Source organism: Phoxinus phoxinus (assembly GCF_949152265.1).
Source record: "Phoxinus phoxinus genome assembly, chromosome: 9".
Taxonomy (NCBI): domain Eukaryota; kingdom Metazoa; phylum Chordata; class Actinopteri; order Cypriniformes; family Leuciscidae; genus Phoxinus; species Phoxinus phoxinus.
In genome coordinates this window covers 23235906-23254743 of record NC_136884.1, presented here as the reverse complement: position 1 = coordinate 23254743, position 18838 = coordinate 23235906, and the positions used below count along the sequence as shown (strand labels likewise).

General features: G+C 38.4%; 2 protein-coding genes across 3 annotated transcripts in view; one reads left to right on the top strand and one right to left on the bottom strand.

The window, feature by feature from the left end:
• LOC307003877 (uncharacterized protein) overlaps nt 1-18838 on the top strand; it is a 337300-nt gene that overhangs the window by 103887 nt on the left and 214575 nt on the right. The window lies entirely within an intron of this gene.
• LOC307003873 (uncharacterized protein) lies at nt 2075-15945 on the bottom strand. 2 transcript variants are annotated; one of them, XM_079622729.1, is made up of 4 exons: nt 15831-15945; nt 14334-14489; nt 2588-3907; nt 2084-2471 (listed from the first exon to the last, which is right to left on the bottom strand). In XM_079622729.1, the coding sequence occupies exons 2-4, from the start codon at nt 14416-14418 to the stop codon at nt 2407-2409; spliced, it is 1470 nt and encodes a 489-aa protein (XP_079478855.1). In that variant the 5' UTR covers nt 14419-14489; nt 15831-15945; the 3' UTR covers nt 2084-2406. The 2 variants fall into 2 exon arrangements, with proteins under 2 accessions (XP_079478854.1, XP_079478855.1); XM_079622728.1 differs by having other exon boundaries at nt 2075-3907.

Here is an 18838-nt window from a genome sequence, read left to right as displayed (position 1 = left end):
TTTGCCTGTCAATGTGGAGTTGGAGGTGTAAGTTTTAAGTTTTATTTTTTGCAGAAATCTCTTTATGGCATGTTGCACATGTTATTGCTGCACTGATGTTTTATAGAAAAGTTGTATAATGTAATACTTCTAATGTTCTATTTGTTTTTTGTAGAAAGGTCAGACACTGGTTGCAAAGCTCTGCCTGTCGGTGTGAAATGTGGAGTTGGAGGTGTAGGTTTCTGCATCCTCCTGGAGGTGGCTCCTCATTTTGCACTGACAGGTGAGACAGCAACAGCAATGCTGGCAGTTTTATTGTCTTATTTTGTCAATGTCTTTTTTACAAATCCATTTGTTATTAATGCCTGTCAGCCTGTGGGTGCTAAAAAGTTGCTAGATTTGGCAGCCCCCTGTTAAAGGACATGGCTGTAGTTCTTTTGAGAGAACAGCTGGTTTATGTATGTAAAATTGCTCTGAATGTGAAGGTGATGTTCTGAATGGTTGTAATGTAAATATTGCAATTCATTCACCACAAAAAGTGCAATCACTTTAAAGCGCTGGCAGCTGTTAAAGGAAATAAATAATTGTTGTGATTCTACATTTGTGCTTTATTGATGATAAACGGTATAGAGAACTGTACGGAATTAAACATTTTAGGATGACTGAAGTGTCCGTAAATGGTACGGATTGAGTACTTTAATAATACGGAATATTCCATTTTAGGTTGGATGGAAGTGTCCGTAAATGGTAAAGAAAAAGTCAGGTAAATCTATGGAAATATCTGTTATAGGGTTTACGGAATTGTCCGTACAATAACGCAAAAATTTACGGAAAATACGGAATTTTCCATTTTAGGTTTGACGGAAATGTCCGTCAATGGTACAGAAAAACTCATATAAATCTACGGAAATATCCGTTTTAAGGTTTACGGAAGTGTCCGTACAATAACGGAAAAAGTGATGGTAATTAATTACCAGCACTTTTTCCGTTTTTTAACGGAACTTTTTTTAACAGTGAATGGTTTATGGTATATTAAAATGCCAATAATCAAGCACTACATATTGCTTACATATAGATAATTTTAGGTTAATGTCTAGGTTATAGCAGTTAACTCAGTATCACTAGAAAGATTACTGTGTTTATACAGAGAAACCTGACAGTATCACGTCTGCCAAGAGAATATTTTAATTTCTAGGTTAATGTCTAACGTTAGGTTATAGCAGTTAACTGAGTATCACTAGAAAGAGCACCAACAGTGGTATCTGTACCACAGTTTAAAAAAAAACATTGATAGCATAGCATATGTTAACTTATTGAATATACTGTATTTAAAATATCATATACATTTACTATCCGAAGACAGATGGACAGGCACTCCCCGCAGTTGGGATAGAGCGCCTGTAGTCGGTGTCCTGGAGGGTGATCCTCGCTCCGATACGGGACAGTAGGTCATCAAACTGGGCGGACAGGCGGAAGTAGCGCTGAAAGCGGCCGTCATCCAGGCGCAGCTCCTGGAGCAAATGGTGAAACTCGCCAAACTGGGTTCGCCTCCGGAGGGTCTGGTGGACCCAAATACGGCGACAATGATCCCTACGCCGCTGTTCTGCTCTCCAGAGCAAATACAGAGCGGTGACTCTCTCGATAAATGATTGATCAACATCAGACATCTTGTAAAAAGATGGCCGCCAACAGGTTTTGAAACTTTTGCCTTTGACGCGCGTAAATATCGCTTCAAACTTATGTTTTTACGCGCGAATGGACACAAAGTGGTTAAGCATGTAACTAGATGCGGCAGGCGCGAATTTGACGCGCTATTCGCGTCCGGTGTGAACGCACAGTAAGTTGTATGCATTTTGTCTATGACCTGTGTTCGCATATACTATCAAATATAATTTGAAAGGCTATGACAGAGGTCTCCAATGAAACACCTATGACCAGTGAAAGGATTGTTTGAATGTTTAGCTATTACACAACCCGCAGCTGGAACCAGCTTCCAGATGTTACCAGATGAGCCCCAACAGTAACCATCTTCAAGTCCTGGTTCAAAACATGTTTACCAGTGCTAAGAATTCATCAAATAATGCAGTGCAATGATCATGTTATATCCTTTTATTCATAATCTTTCATTTAGACAAAAGTTTAATTAATATTTGTTTCTGAGGTATCAATAAACAGAATGAAGTGATGTCTCTGTACAATCGAAAGAAAAGGGCGTCTACCGTAAACAGTCAAACTATAGCAAATGGGGTGATCAGGTAGGTACAGGTGAATACATATGTATATAATAAAAAAAAGAAAAGGCCTCAAGCCTTCCAAGTTCATGAAAGGGAACAATCATATCTGGGCCACATTCAACTGCGGTGTGAACGTAGCTTTGATTTTACACAGGAACGTATCTTCTGATGCCATTTTAAATTGCTGGGCCATTTAAAACTCTTTCCACACAGATGACACAAATAGGGTTTCACATTTCCATGACTTTTCAGATGTATCTGCAAGTGTAATGACAAAATAAAGTTTTTATTACACTGATCACAATTAAATGGCCTTCTTCCAGCGTTAATGCAAAGGTGATTTTTGAAATAACACCTTTTTCTAAACCTCTTACCACAATCAGAACACTGCAGTTTCTTTACAGAATGAGTTCGCAAATGACAATTCAAGTCTTTCTTATGTGAGAAGCTCTTGTCACACTGAATACACGAGAAAAGCCTCTCTCTCGTGTGAAGTTTTGTGTGAGTCTTAAGGTTTCCTTTAACCGTGAAACTCTTTCCACACTGAGGGCAGGTGAAAGGCTTCTCTCCAGTGTGAACTCTCATGTGAGTTTTAAGATTTCCTTTTTCAGAGAAGCTCCTCCCACAGACTTTGCAGGTGAAAGGCTTCTCTCCAGTGTGACTTCTCATGTGGGCTTCAAGAGATGCTTTATATGCAAAACTCTCTCGACACAGAGGGCATCCGTAAGGCTTCTCTCCTGTGTGAACACTCATGTGGGCATTAAGGGTTACTTTAAATCTGAAAGTTTTTCCACACTCAGAGCATGTGTGAGGTTTCTCTCCAGTGTGAAGTTCCATGTGCTTCTTAAGGCTAACTTTATGACGGCAACTTTTTCCACACTGCTGGCATTTGAAAGGCTTCTCTCCAGTGTGAATTCTCATGTGACTCTCAAGGTTTTTATTTAATCGGAAACTCTTTCCACACTGCTGGCAAATGAAAGGCTTCTCTCCGGAGTGAATTGCTAGGTGCATGTTAAGACGTTTCATGTCTGTGAAACTTTTTCCACACTGATGACATACAAAACAGTCCCCTTTTGAGTGAATCCTCATGTGCCGATTAAGGGTTACTTTACGTCTGAAACGCTTTCCACACTGATCACATGGGAACGGCTTTTCTCCAGTGTGAATGTTCATATGATACCTAAGGCTCAGTTTTGTTGTGAAGCTCTTTCCACATTGTTGACATGTGTAAGGCTTCTCTCCAGTGTGAATTCTCATGTGCTTTTTAAGGCCTCCTTTTTGAATGAACTTGTTTCCACACTGTTGGCAGCTGAAAGGGCTCTCTCCAGTGTGAATTCTCATGTGGAGGTTAAGGGCTCCTTTCTGAGTGAAACTCTTTCCACACTGTTGGCAGGTGAAAGGCTTCTCTCCAGTGTGAACTCTCATGTGGACGTTAAGGGCTCCTTTCTGAGTGAAACTTTTCCCACACTGTTGGCAGATAAAAGGCTTCTCTCCAGTGTGAACTCTCATGTGGACTTTAACGCTTTGTTTTTGATCGAAACTCTTTCCACACTGAGGGCAGGAGTAATAAAGGTCAGATTTGGTCTTCTCAGCTTTTTTTTTAAAGGATGTCTTTCCAGTCTGAGTGAATTGTTCTCCAGTCATGAAATCATCATGATTCTTATACTGATTTTTCTCTTTCAGCACCATCAGTTCTAAAAAAAATAAAATAAAAAAAGACACAGAAACAGGCATCAAAATCAGCACCATATATGCACTAAGCTACAATAAGAGGCGTTTCAGTTACACTTTGTTTTACAGTGCCATGGTTGTGTGTAATTACACACATAAGTACTTAATATTAAAAATTAACAACATACTATATGGTTAGGTTTTAGGTAAGTTGCTTGTGAATGTGCATAATTTAGTGTTATTTCTAGAGTTAGTAGATGTAACAACAATTAATAGTATAACAATGGCATAACAAGGACACTGTAAAATTAAGTGTTACTGGCGTTTCCTGTAATCTCAGAACGTCTTGTCAATATTGTCATCTCTTTGCTTTCTTTAGAACTCTTCCAAATCAAATCCCTTATTAAACACAGCTTGAGTCAAGTCTGCTTTTGACATCTGATCACAGCTACACCACTACAAAACAACTACACAAAATTCTTTGTTTAAAAACCAATCATTGTTAATGTTATTTTAATGTTTATGCAAACAAAAAGTACATAGATCTGTTCATTTTATTTGTTGTTTGTTGGTTTGACATAAAACTTGGTGAAATGATTTAAGTGCTTCAGTACAATTAATTGCAGCATTAAAATTTGATACCGGTACATGCCTAATCAATATGCACTTTTTGTTTACATAAACATTAAAATAATAACATAAAAAATTATGGCTAGATTTTAAAAGAGTGTCTTGCAACATGTTTTCTACTAACATGTACAAGTTCAAATAAAGTTGAGACAAAAAAAGGTTTTATAAAAAGATAAACCTCACATATTTCAGCCTTTAAATAATTTTTTATAAAAGTATTAGCAAAAAAAAAAAAAAAAGACAAATTACTGACATTTACAACGCACATTAGCTAGTAAAATTCGGTCAGATTTTCCCGTGGCGTCTGTTGTTGCTATGCAACCATGCACTGTGCTCTCCACAACGACAAAGAAGTTTTAGTAGCTAATATATTTCCACCACTTATAAACGCTTGCTTTAGCTCTGGTACAAGATTTATTTACGGAGAAGAGAAAAACACCCGTAGTGTTTGGGTGCACCCCCATCCTTCATGTTGACTGAGCGTTCAATGTTGTTATGGAAAGGGTGAAGCTGATTGGTTGGTTCTTGTCACATGACCTGCGGTGCGCTTGCAGAATTCTGAAAAATGTAGATTATTTCACCTCGGTGCGCTTGCCGCACGCCTACATTTGAAATAACGAACTTGAGCACGCAAAAGACGCAATATGTGAACGGCCTCTTGGCGAGCTACCTCCAATCAGGCCACGAGCTACTGGTAGCACGCGAGCAACTTGTTGAAGACCCCTGCTCTAGAGCTCCGCTTTGTAGGTTACGACTATACTTTTTTGCTACTTTGTAATAACTTTATGCGGCCAGCGTTACTGGAAATGAACTAGGGTAAAACCTTTTTTTGACCTGACTAAATTAAATTTAAGAAAATCTGGCCGTTTTTAAGACATTTTAAGGCCTTAAATTTAAAGTTCACTATTTTAGACTTTTTAAAACCCTGCGGGAACCCCGATTATTGGTACGTGTATTAGTCTTTGCCCGTTCGCTTTGTAAACACGTCTTGCATGACCTTTCCAACGTGATGGCGTAATACGTAACGTAATTAACTAATTTTAATTTACATTTATGCATTTGGCAGACACTTTTATCCAAAGCTACTTACATTGCATATCAAGCTACACATTATCAATTCTTGCTTTCCCTGGGAATCGAACCCATGACCTTGGCGTTGCAAGCGCCAATGCTCTACTGTTTGAGCTACAGGAAGGCTGATTAGTTAATAACCGATCGTTTTGCAAAATAATACCCTTATTTCTCAACTGGGATAATGTAGAGCCTTTGAAGCTGCATTGAGACCTATGATTGAGACTGACATTTGGACCTTCAAACCCTTGGTTACCATAGAAATCCATTATATTGAGAAAAATCTTGGAATGTTTTCCTCAAAAAAATTCATTTCTTTTCGACTGAAGAAAAAGACATGGACATCTTGGATGACATGGAGGTGAGTAAATTATCAGCAATTTTTTTTTTAAAGTGAACTAATCCTTTAATGTATCATATTAACATACATATAAACTACGATGTTTTGTGTGTAATAAAAGCAAATTACACTCCAAAACCCTAGGTAGTGCTACTCCGTTAAGACCGTAAGCTACGCCCCTCACTTCCGTTCTGTGGCTGTGGTTTTGAAACTGCTGGTGCTGCGGTTCTGCAGCTGGATATGTCTTGAAAGTACTTGAATGAAGCGCTTTTGGCTTTAGATAAAAAATATTATAGATATAGCTCCTAAAGATGATTACCATAAACAACCCAGAGTGCTTGTGGTGTGAATTTTGACGCACTTCTCAAAATGTGTAGCAGGGTGTCGTCGTGGAGGGGTGAGATGTCAAAGTCACAACATCTAGCTACTGGAGTGCCTCAGGGCTCAGTGCTTGCACCACTTCTCTTCTCCATCTACATGACATCACTAGGATCTGTGATTCTGAAACATGGCTTCTCCTACCACTGCTACGCTGATGAGACAACTCTACCTCTCATTCCAGCCTGATGATCCGACGGTAGCTGCTCGCATCTCAGCCTGTCTGACAGACATTCCTGGCTGGATGTAGGACCACCACCTTCAACTAAACCTCGCGAAGACAGAGCTACTTGTGGTACCGGCCAACCCAACATTTCATCACAACTTCACCATCCAGCTAGGCTCATCATCCATAACTCCATCAAGGTCAGCCAGGAGCCTTGGAGTTGTAATTAATGACCAATTGAATTTCACAGACCACATTGCTAGCACTGCCCGGTCCTGCAGATTTGCCTTGTACAACATCAGAAGAATCAGGCCCTTCCTATCAGAGCATGCTACACAACTCCTTGTCCAGGCGCTTGTTCTATCCAGACTGGACTATTGTAATGCTCTTCTGGCTGGTCTTCCAGCTTGCTCGGTCAAACCTCTGCAACTAATCCAAAATGCTGCAGCTAGAGTGGGCTTCAACGAGCCGAAGAGAGCACACGTCACTCCTCTCCTCACAAAATTTGCAATGGTTGCCAGTTGCAGCTCGCATCAAATCCAAAGTCACTGACGTTTGCCTAAAGAACAACCACTGGCTCTGCTCCCTTTTACTAAACTCATTACTTCAGACTTATGTGTCATCCAGAAACTTGAACTCTGCAAGCGAACGTCGTCTCGTGGTGCCATGTCAAAGAGGCATACAATCTCTTTCTCTGACCTTTACCATGACTGTTCCCTGCTTGTGGAATGACCTACCCAACTCAACCAGAGCTGCTGAGTCCATAGCCATTTTCAAGAAACGGCTGAAGACGCATCTTTTTCTGCAGCACTTGATCCAGTAATACTAACACTTTCTATTCTATTTATATATATATATATGTATATATATATATATAAATGTATATATATATATATATATATATATATACATTTATATATATATATATATATATATATATATATATATATATATATATATATATATAAAACGTGTTCTGCATTAGATTAAACTGAGAAGGGTCATAGCACTTGCATTTTGTTGTCCAACTGTTAGTTTAACTGTTTCTATTGTTAGTTTAACTGCTCCTATTGTTCTCATTTGTAAGTCGCTTTGGATAAAAGCATCTGCTAAATGAATAAATGTAGTTATCTTCTAACGTAATTAAATTCCCTAAAAATGAACAGTAATCCCTTACTTTTTCAGTGGGATTTAATTACAGTTACACATTACACCCAACACTGTGTTTTATGACCTTTAAGCTGATGACACTCAGCTTTATCTCCCTTTAACAGAGCCTGCGCCAAGACACACAAACTGGGGGGGCATTCATATTTCTTGAGGGGGCCATCGCGGGGCGGTGGGTTGGGGTATCTATATTTTAGCTAAGTCCCCAGCATTAGAACATTACTTGTAAAATAAGTGGCTGCTTGACGCCTCGCCAATTATCCAAAGTGGCCGGTGAACTAGAAAAATAGAATAAACTTTATCGTTTCATACACAATGTGTATCTGATATGAATAAAACACTTCGTCAAATTCTAATCAAAAGGATTATTATAGCTTCCATAGACATCAGTGTATTGAATTTGAATTTAACAAACTATAAATGTCCATTTTTATATAGAACTTCATTTAGGGTGTACTCACACTACGCACGGTTGCCATAAATCGTGCCCGAGTACGATTGTCCCCCCTCCCCACACCCCCTCTGGCCTGCACTCACATAGGGTTTCAGCATTCGTGCTGGAGCACGCTTACGTCATTATGATGAGACGGTTTCGGGATAAACAGAGCGGCGCTCTCTGAACACAATGGAGTCCATCGCTCTGTTTTCTTTGTGGATAATTTTGTGTCGTTTGGTCCACGGTGGTCCACAGCCCTCTCACAGCCTGTTGTTAAACAGATGTGTCGCCTTAGTGGCGTGAAAATTTTCACGTAATCGTGCTGCTCGTATGAGGAGGTTTGCAAGGTACCAGCTGAAGTGCAGCATGGACTTTGCAGCTTTGATTACGGACTACAGTTCCTGTACACGCTTCCTGTTCCGTGCTCGAGCACGGTTAGCGCTCACACTGCATGCGAACCGCGCCCGAGTCCAACTGAACCGTGCTCTGGCCCACCTCTTCCAAGCGGGCCAGGGCCGGCTAATCGAGCCGCGCCCGGGCACGGTTCGGAGCACTCACACTAGTCAAACGAACCGCGCTTTGCTGTTTAAACGCACTCGGGCACGGTTCAAACTGGCTAGTGTGAGTACACCCTTAAATGTCTATTTAAATGTCTGAAAACTAAAAAAAGACGTGGATGAAAACACTGAATAATTGTGATCATAGGCGAGGGTACTTTGCCAATGTTATCAGTTGCGGAACGTTCTCTTGTAGCTTGTGTGCGCAGTCTTCACACGAGAGTGTCAATCTATCACTTAATGCCGTCTGCACACAAACGTGTCCTTGCTGATGATATACAATCATGAACATATTTGATCTTAATGAGGGAAAAAATATATAAAAATTAGAACCCAGAACCTCTGATACGCTCAACAAAAGTTCTACCACCAGACCACTAAGGAATATAAAAACTGATTGCGGGTCTATGTATTTATTTACTAACGTAAAGAATCTCGGTACTAACATGTAATCTAGATGTCAGAATGAAACTATCACATTAAACAGTAGCTGTTTCCACCCACAGGTTTTTATCCGAATTAAGTGATCGAGTGAAATTTTTTATCTTGATCGCTATACGGCTTATGCGATAAACGCTGATGGAAACGTTAATTGCAATTAATATTTAATTGCATTTTGTTTAGCAAAACTTTGTTCGCAAATGTTGGCTTGAATGTTGTGCGATTCAGTGCGAAAATGAATGGAAACACCTTAAAATGTCTCAAATCAATTCGATATACCAATTTGATCGCAAAACAGCATGTGACGTCATTACGCACAGATTTTTATTTGCTTTAAAGACGTTGGATGGAAACACACTTTCACCAGCTTTATTCGCATTCGTTTTTTTACCGAACTTCAGATAATTCGATTGACAAGTGGATGGAAACTTAGCTACTGTACTATTGAAATTGATTTCTGGACATCGTAATGTTGTTTTTCTCATATAGCATTGTATTAGCACACTCCACACTTACACCACTGGTTGAGATTATGAAAAGCATTGCGCCGGCCCTGCCTCTAAAAGGTGGGTGACAATTTGGCTTTACAATCACTTTTTGATTGCTCTAATGACGTTAAATACGCCAATTTTCTCCACGTGAGTGAAGCAAAGACTTAAGTGGTAGAGTTTGACCCTCCAAGTGCACCTGAGACCCGCAGTGACGGAGTGATTGACAGCTGCTGTCAGAGTCGCTAAAATGGAGAGTGTGACGCAAGTAGCTTTGCAACAGAGCGGTCATTTGAAGTCGAGGACTTTTCCCACCCACCTTCACCTGAAGTGGAGGAATTGTCTGAATTGTGGAGCGAGGAGCCATATCAATTCGAGCCGCTGGCTCAAACTGCGGTTGTCGCATCGCATTAACTCATTAACATTGCATTAACTCCAGCATCATGATCGGCATCCGACGATGCTAACGAAGCAGCCGCGCAAGAGAGAATGGGGCCACTATCTGAGTGGATTATTATTACTATTAACCTATGTTGAGTATATTTTGCCACAATGTGAAAAAAATATCCAGCAAAACGCGCCGGCGGTGGTGGAGTCCATGCAGGAAGAGCAGCGTTTGGCACACAAGTGCATGCAACCACTAGCGCCTAATTTACAAGTCTGGTGAAAAGTTATGCAGTCCAGCAGTGCTGTTGCAACCAGCAACACTACACCTACGTACCAGCCTAACCACTGTACTAAATGAAGCTTGAAGCTATCCTAACTGATGCAAAACTATGCTACTAACTAACTATAGCCGCGTTTCCACCGAAATTACCCGGAACAATTTGTCCCAGGAACTTTTTTCCCAGGAACTTTTTTTTGCCCCAGACCGGTTACTTTCTGCGTTTACACCGCGGTCTAAAGTACCGGGAAGATTATAAACTGCGCGCGACTGCTCCTCCCAGTCTGCGACGGACAGTAATCAGTTTTGAGCGCCACATTTATAATAAGTATGGAGGAGATTCAAACTGTGCTGCAGTTGTTTGTGATGTATTGCGGACATTGAATGTGAGATGGCTGGGACGAACGCGCAGAAAATGTCCTGTTACACAAATATGCGTAATAAAGCCTGAACCTCGTCGTCGGCCCAGTTGTTTTTTTATAATTAAATTCCATATTTGCAGACAGACAACTCTTAATGCATGAAGCCACGAACCGCAATAGATTTTTTTTAATGCCGGTTAAAATAGAATGCTGCGTGGAGTCCTCCAGTCAATATGCGGCGTGAACACAACCAATCAGCACGTTCAGCGCACAAGTCCCACCCCCGAAAGTTCCTGAACTTTGAAAAAGTACTACCTCGCCAGCAGGGACTTTCTGAGGGGGAAATATTTACCTGGAACTTCATTTAGACCCTGGTTCCTGCGGTGTAAACACACCGAGTACCAGCCCAAAGTTCCTAGTTCCTGGGGAAAGTTCCCGCGGTGGAAACGCGACTAATGCTTCTAACAATACTACGCTAACAACTATAGCCACCGAAATTACCCGGAACAATTTGTCCCAGGAACTTTTTTAGCCCCAGACCGGTTGCTTTCTGCGTTTACACCGCGGTCTAAAGTACCGGGAAGATTATAAACTGCGCGCGACTGCTCCTCCCAGTCTGCGGCGGACAGTAATCAGATTTATAATAAGTATGGAGGAGATTCAAACTGTGCTGCAGTTGTTTGTGATGTATTGGTTTACTAACGAGGTAATTAACAAAAGAGAAGAAAAGAGACGAGCACTGATACTAAAGCGTGTTCAGAAAGCTCGTAATGCTAGATATACGATGCGGACATTGACCGCGAGACGGCTGGGACGAACGCGCAGAAAATTTCCTGTTACACATACGCTTAATAAAGTCGTCGGTCCAGCTGTTTTTTTATTTTTTATTAAATATTTGCAGACAGACAACTCTTTACTGCATGAAGCCAAGAACCGCAATAGATTTTTAAAAATGATAAAATAGAATGCTGCGTGGAGTCATCCAATCAAAATGCGGTGTGAACACAACCAATCAGCACGTTTAGCACACAAGTCCCCCCCCCGAAAGTTCCTGAACTTTGAAAAAGTACTACCTCGCCAGCAGGGACTTTCGGAGGGGGAAATATTTACCTGGAACTTCATTTAGACCCTGGTTCCTGGTTTACACCGAGTACAGCCCAAAGTTCCTAGTTCCTGGGGAAAGTTCCCGCGGTGGAAACGCGGCTTATGCTAACTACCTAGGCTACACTAAATAATCTAAATAACTATATAAATGCTATGCTAAATAGATGCTAAAATACTCTATCCTGATCATTTTCAATACTCGCAATTCCAATTCCTGACTCGCTACAGTGGTTTTGACGAAACAAGATGGTTTTTATTCTGCCGGGGCGTGGTAGCTCGTACCAAGGGCGTGGTGAGCTGAAACCTGCTTACGTCACAACTCCGACGTTTTTACACCATATATTGTAGAATTAAAACACTTTATACCCAAATGTCAAAAAAGTTACTCGAATCAATGAACAGCACTAATAAAGCCTCATTCTTACAGATCATAAACTAAAAAAAGTTACCCTTTAAGATCTTCACAGAGACTTTAGTTAACTATTTCCAAGTCTCATTTAAAATCAAAAGGAGGCAGGGCTTTGCTCTGTTGCAGCTCCTCGAATATGGAACGGCCTACCTCTAGATCCTGTACCTCTCTCAATGTTTTTAGATCTCACTTAAAGACCCATTTATTCTCACTTGCGTTCGACTGTGTTGGATTTAGAGCAATTTTTGTATTTGGTTTCATGCTTTTTAGGTTGTATGAATTTGTTAGGTCCTGCTAAGCACTTTGGCCAACATGGTTTTAAATCTGCTATAGAAATAAATAGGGGTGTCACGATTCTCTAAATCCTCGATTCAATAAAATTTCCGATTCTAAGGTCACGGTTCGATTCTCGATAAAAAAAAATGTAAGCACAGGTTGCTATGCCATTTTTAGAACAGACTTGGATATTATCTGACTTTTGTTCGCAATGTACCACACTACATTCAAATTTAAAACATTTATTAAGAACATAAATGTAACAATAACTTATATCTTCAGTCAATTGGAAACTTAAGCAAAATAACCTGCCATCTAGTTTTCTCTTTTGTAACCGCAGTCTTCACAGAAGTTGACATTCAAGTTCACAACAAAACAAACAAACAGTTGTTGGTTTAACAGATAAATCTATGCGTTGTGCAGCGCCACGTCTTTAAAATTCGAACACATTATTCTCTATGAGTGTACACACACCGGCGGCCGTGGCGCCCGGCAGCAACGGCTCAGTACCTTGTTCAAAATCCTGCCGCGCCACAGAGCACCATTACATAGTTTTATATTAAATTTACATTTATTTGTCTCAAATCGTCGTTATGACTTCACCCTGTGCTGCAATATACATTTAGTTTTACATTCATTTACAGAAATCAGCTGGTTGAATGAAAATTGCTGATGTTATCGGATTTTCAGGTGATATTCTCAATTCATTCAGTTAACGGACACTCTAAGATAGTGAATTCAGACTGCAGACTAAACAACATATTTAATTGTACAGTAGCCTACAATCATAAGATAGTACAGACATGATCTTAATTTCATAATGTCCTTAAACATAACAATATTGCATGCCATAAACTGAGAAAGTGCATGTCCGGTGTGCGATACCTCGAGTTGTCATAGACGCGGTGCGTGCAGCGCTGCGCTTCTTGTCCGGTGTGCGGCCCCTTTTAAAGGAGGTTGACTCCCAACACTTCAACACGCGTGTTTTTTTTTCCCACTTGACAAGCCGACCGAATGTGACATGGGGGCGTGGCAGCACCAACGATTCCATTTTTTTATTCAAAGTTTGAGATTGTGACTTAATTTTGGTCGATTTCGATTTAAAATTGAAATCGTGACACCCTTAGAAATAAATGTTACTGATTGATATTGGGTCTGTGCATTCATCTTAAAGTGACAGCAGCTCATTAAACCCGCAGCGGTTTGTGTCACCAATGTTAATAAAAAAAAAATGACTCTTGTAGTTTTAACAAAAATAAATTGCATTAATAAATTATATGAATTATATTTAATTTATAAAATGAAGAATATGGCAGTGTTATTTTACACTTGATTATTCAAAATCTGTACCTGAATAGTTTGATTTGGCACTGCTTGTTTCATTTACATCTTTGTTCCGTTGTATTTATCTATGCTCGTAATTTGTTTATTATTTTGATAATAAATAATAAATGCACTCTCCTACAAAATCACCCCAATCATCCTCGAATTATTAATTCTTTACAAACAGAGCTATTCAAATCATCTGGTGAAATTGTTTTCATATCCAATATTCCAGAAAAACTAAATATAGCAATGTCAGTTTTTTCCAATATTATGCAGTAATATAAATGTATTGTTTTGTTTCAGATGCAGCATAATTAAATGATAACATTTAATGGTTTTCAAATGTCATTTTATGTTACAGAAAATAATTGTTTTGTTTAGGCTACTTCAGTAATATTTTCTTCAATTTAATTATTCATGTTGTAATAATTAATGGAAGTAGAGTCTTCTCATGATCACTTAAAGGCAGCAGTTTTATTTGTCTGGTCATGTGATCTCAACATGTCTGTCCAAATAAAACCACTTTAATTAGGACACTCATGTGACATTCTTAAAAAAAACATCATTAATTTCTGTAGAGCTGGACATTAATAACAATCAAATGACTGAGTTCAGCTTTGAGAATGAAACTAACCTGTTTGATCCTCATGATCTTCTTGTTTCACTCTGAATGTTTCTTCAATCTTCACGTCTTCACTCTCCTCTTTAATAAACGCCATCTTTATAATAGTGTCACATGGATCTCAGTTGCTTCACCTTTCTGTGTGTTTGGACACTGTCATGTTTAACCCTAAAACAGGTACGAGTGTAAAATTATCAGCAAAAAAGATTTATATAATCTGGACTTATAAAACATATAAACCATATCCAGAGAATTTGTTAATATATTTGTAATAGTTTGGATTTTATGAGCTGTATACCCTTATACCTATTAGGGTATAACAAGCCATAGTCATCAATATTTCTATGATTTATTTGACGCAAATAAAAAAATAAAAAGTACTGCAATGTATGACGTCCCTAAGTGTCCTAAACTTGAAGCATAGCCTATATATCTTTTTACACTGCTGAACTGTCTCAACTCTAGCCCTTGAGCGCTGCTGCTCTGTAGGGTTTACCTCCATCCCTAACCAATCATATAATGTAATTTATTATACAATTTATAATTTTCTAAATAATCCTGAAGACTTTGGTTAGATTTTTTAAGCGTGTTTGATCAGGGTTGGAGCTAAACTCTGCAGGATGGTTGCCCTCCAGGAGCAGGGTTGGGTTCTTGAAATACACAATAATATCTAGTTAAAAATGCAAATATGTAGTCAACTAAGCCTCGGTTTCACAGACATTGCTTAGATTAAGCCAGGATTGGGCCTTAGTTCAATTAGGACATTTAAGTATCTTTTATAAATGTGACTTAGAAAAAAAAACATTGAGACAAAATAATGTTTTACGTGTTCTGCGTTAAGATTAAACTGAGAAGGGTCATCGCACTTGCATTTTGTTGTCCTACTGTTAGTACTTCTATTGTTCTCATTTGTAAAATTGGATAAACGCGTCCAAATTTATAAAAGCGTCTGCTAAATTAACATATAAAATGTAAATGTTAACATTTGCAAAGAAAATCTGCTCTTTAGTTAGTCAGCGCACAAACAGAGACTTCATATTAATGATTAATATTTGACATTCAATGCCAATTAATTTATTAATTTGAACTTTATTTCCAAACAATTTATTAAATTGAAAGCTCAGTTGCTGCATCACTACTTCAGTGACTTTGTTTACGACAAACGGAGTGAAATGAGATGCACGCATTCTGTTACTAATCATGTTAGATTAAGTGTTGCAATGCTTAAATAACAACTGCATTAAATAACAACGAATTAATGTTAGTTAAAACTATGGGAGCTTTCAAAACGCGCTTCGTGAAGCTTTGAAGCGTCTTTTTTCTTCTTCTTTTAAACCGAATAATTAGTTTCAAACAGTGATTCTAGAACCAATGATTCTATTAATTGGCTCAATTATTGCGTATAAAGCTAGTTTTACTCGTTTAAAATTACTCGTTAAAGCTAGTAAAACTATTAAAACAGATTAAATAGTTGCCATTTAAATTATCTTAAATGAGTAACACACAAACCTTTTTGTAGCCGAATCACAACCATAGACAGTATCACAACAGACGCAGTAGCGCGGCGCAGCATTATGATGTCACACCCCACCCGACCGAAATAATAGTCCCGCCGCCACGGATCCTCCCACTCTGCAGGGACTGCGATTTTATTTAACAACTGTCCAGGTAAAGTGATTTCTGTTAAAACTGATTCTAATGGACATTGGGTTGCAGTTGTTCTGGATATTGAATTTATCTTTTTTATTTTGGTTAATGTATATGGCCATAATAATGCAAAACAAAATCAGCAGCTTTTTGCTGAGGTTTCTTCTTTCATTTCTAATTTCAAGAGGTTATTCCCAACAGATAATATTGTCATAGGTGGAGACTTTAATGTTACACCAGATAAAACTCTTGACAGACATCCACCTAAAAGTAGTACCCCTCAACCAAACTCTATGATTACTGATTTTTGGTAAAAGATCACTGCGCTATTGTTTTGGTTGTTAAGCCAAAGGGTAAAATTTCATAATAAGGGATATTGGAAATTTAATTCTGATTTGCTTGAAAATGAAGGATTTTGTACAAAGGTAAAATATTTAATTAGAGTAATTAAGAATAGTAATGATTTCAGTTCTCATAAAGCCAGATGGGAGTTTCTTAAATTTAAAATTTGTGAATTTTCTATAAACTATAGTAAAATGCTTGCCAAAATAAGAAGACAACATGAAAACAAGATTATATTTGAGATTAATAAACACTGCAATAAAAGTGCACTGAGTAGCGCTGAAAAAAGCAACTTTATTTCTCTTCAAGCACAATTGGATTACTTATACATTAAAAAAGCTAAAGGTGCATACATTCGCTCAAAAGCCAAATGGATAGAGGAGGGAGAGAAAAGCACGTCCTATTTTTGTAGGTTAGAAAAAAGACGCCAGTCTAAAAACAGTATTATTTCCCTAATGGTGAATAATATTGAAAACACAGATCCTACAAAGAAATTCATAATTTCTACAGTGACTTATATCTATCTGATTTTTCTTCAAAAGAGTGTGATAACTTCTTTGGAAAAATTATTAATTTTATTCCTAGGATTGACAATGAATTAAGAGATCTTTGTGATGCACGATTAGGTATGGAAGTCAGTAATTTGTATTTCTGTTTAACAGTGATTGGATAACGTTTTTAATTTAAGGCCCACCCACAATTGGTCTGGCCCATCCAAAGCTGGAATCCTGGCGCCGTGCCTGGTGTGTAAATGTACTTTTTTGATCAATGTTTTCCACTTATGATGTAATTTCTAGCGAGAAATTACTATTGTAGTCATTAAATATTCACTTTGTTTTCACCAGCTCGCTCTATTTGCTTTAGATCATTAAACCGTTACGCTGCTTCAGAAGTCCGTCCGTGACAGTTTTATGAGGTGCCTTCTCAGTAATCAGTTTCATGAGGAGCCTTCATGCACAGATGCTGCCTGCAAAGTCATTGCCTGATAGGGCAGCGAGGCAACAAGTCAGTTGCCTAAGTTTTCAGACGCAGCCAGTGTTTGGTGCTTGCTTATATAGGGAGACTGATGAGGTTTATGGCAAACCGGTGTGAAGATTGAGCTGTTTTGTTAAGAAAAAGAGAACAAAATAATAAAAAATATATAAGTATATATATATAATAAGGCAATTGTTTATGATATATATAATAAGGCAATTGAAAATAGTTTTCAATAAATAAATAAGTCAGCTCATAACTCGTTGAATAATGTTGAATAAAGAGAAGCATATAAAAGGTTTTATCTAGTGCTGTTGCCAAGTTTAATATTTACTGGCCAGTCGAACATTATGAGAGTGAGAATATAAGGAAAACCCTATAGCTCAGCCTCCTCGTCAGGGAATGAGGTGTCGAGATCGTGGAATAAACCGGATTATGTGTTTAATCCCCAAACTTCTACTATAGTAATGTTATGGGTATTAAAGGCAGGGTAGGCAGGTTTAGTCTGAAAAACTTTTTCCAAAATTTGTTTAAACTGTCTTTACATAATTAAAATGTAAGTACTCTGAAAAAGAGAGTATAAAAATTGAGTGTCTGTAGTCCTCTCAGGGCTGCAATAAACACAGCTACTTATTCCATTCACTCCCACCCCCTCCCTTCTGGGCTCCTTCCAAAGCCACGCCCACGCCGAGAGGAGGGCAGTGCAGTGACATGTCAGAATCACATGTATTAAAATACCTAACTTTATCATTATGAATATAAACAACTAACATGGCTGTTAGTACTCACTATCAAGCTAGCATATCGATGTATATTGAGTTTGATTCGGTAACGAGCTAGTAACATCCAAAGCTAAAAACAGGTTGCATCGATACACGTTTTCCCATTACCATCAGTTAACCTTCTGGGGTCTAAGGTGTTTTTGGGGTCCTTGAGATGTTTTGACATGCCCTGATATTTGTATTTTTTTCAGTTGCTTATAAACATATTAATGGCAAAGGTGTAATTCCACTCTATTTAGCACGAACATGGCTATCATAATATGTGAGCAACATGTATGTACATGTTTGCATTTTTGAGAGAATATTATTTATGCGTGGTTATTCAAAAAACTCAAACTTAAATTTTCTGATATAAGACCACAAACGACCAACTTCACATATTCCCACAATACTTTTGACTAATGGAAGTTGTCGGCTAGAGTGTTTACTTTAAAATTATCTGAAAATCATCCGGGCTAATCGTTCACATTAAACAATAGATTAATTTAAATTGTGTACGACACTTTTTGTTTGGAAAGGCAATATGCAGGTGGGCGTGAATGATCCAAGAAGGTCATGAATAATGTCCTCATTCACACCTGAGAAGACAAAGACCTGCTAATGCTGCATACTAATGAGCCTTAGGTGTCACTGAGCCACAAGAAAGAATGCAAAGACAACACACATATACACACACCCATACATATATATATACATACACACACACATATATATATATACACACACACATACATACATATATATATATATATAACTACAGAATTGGTTCAG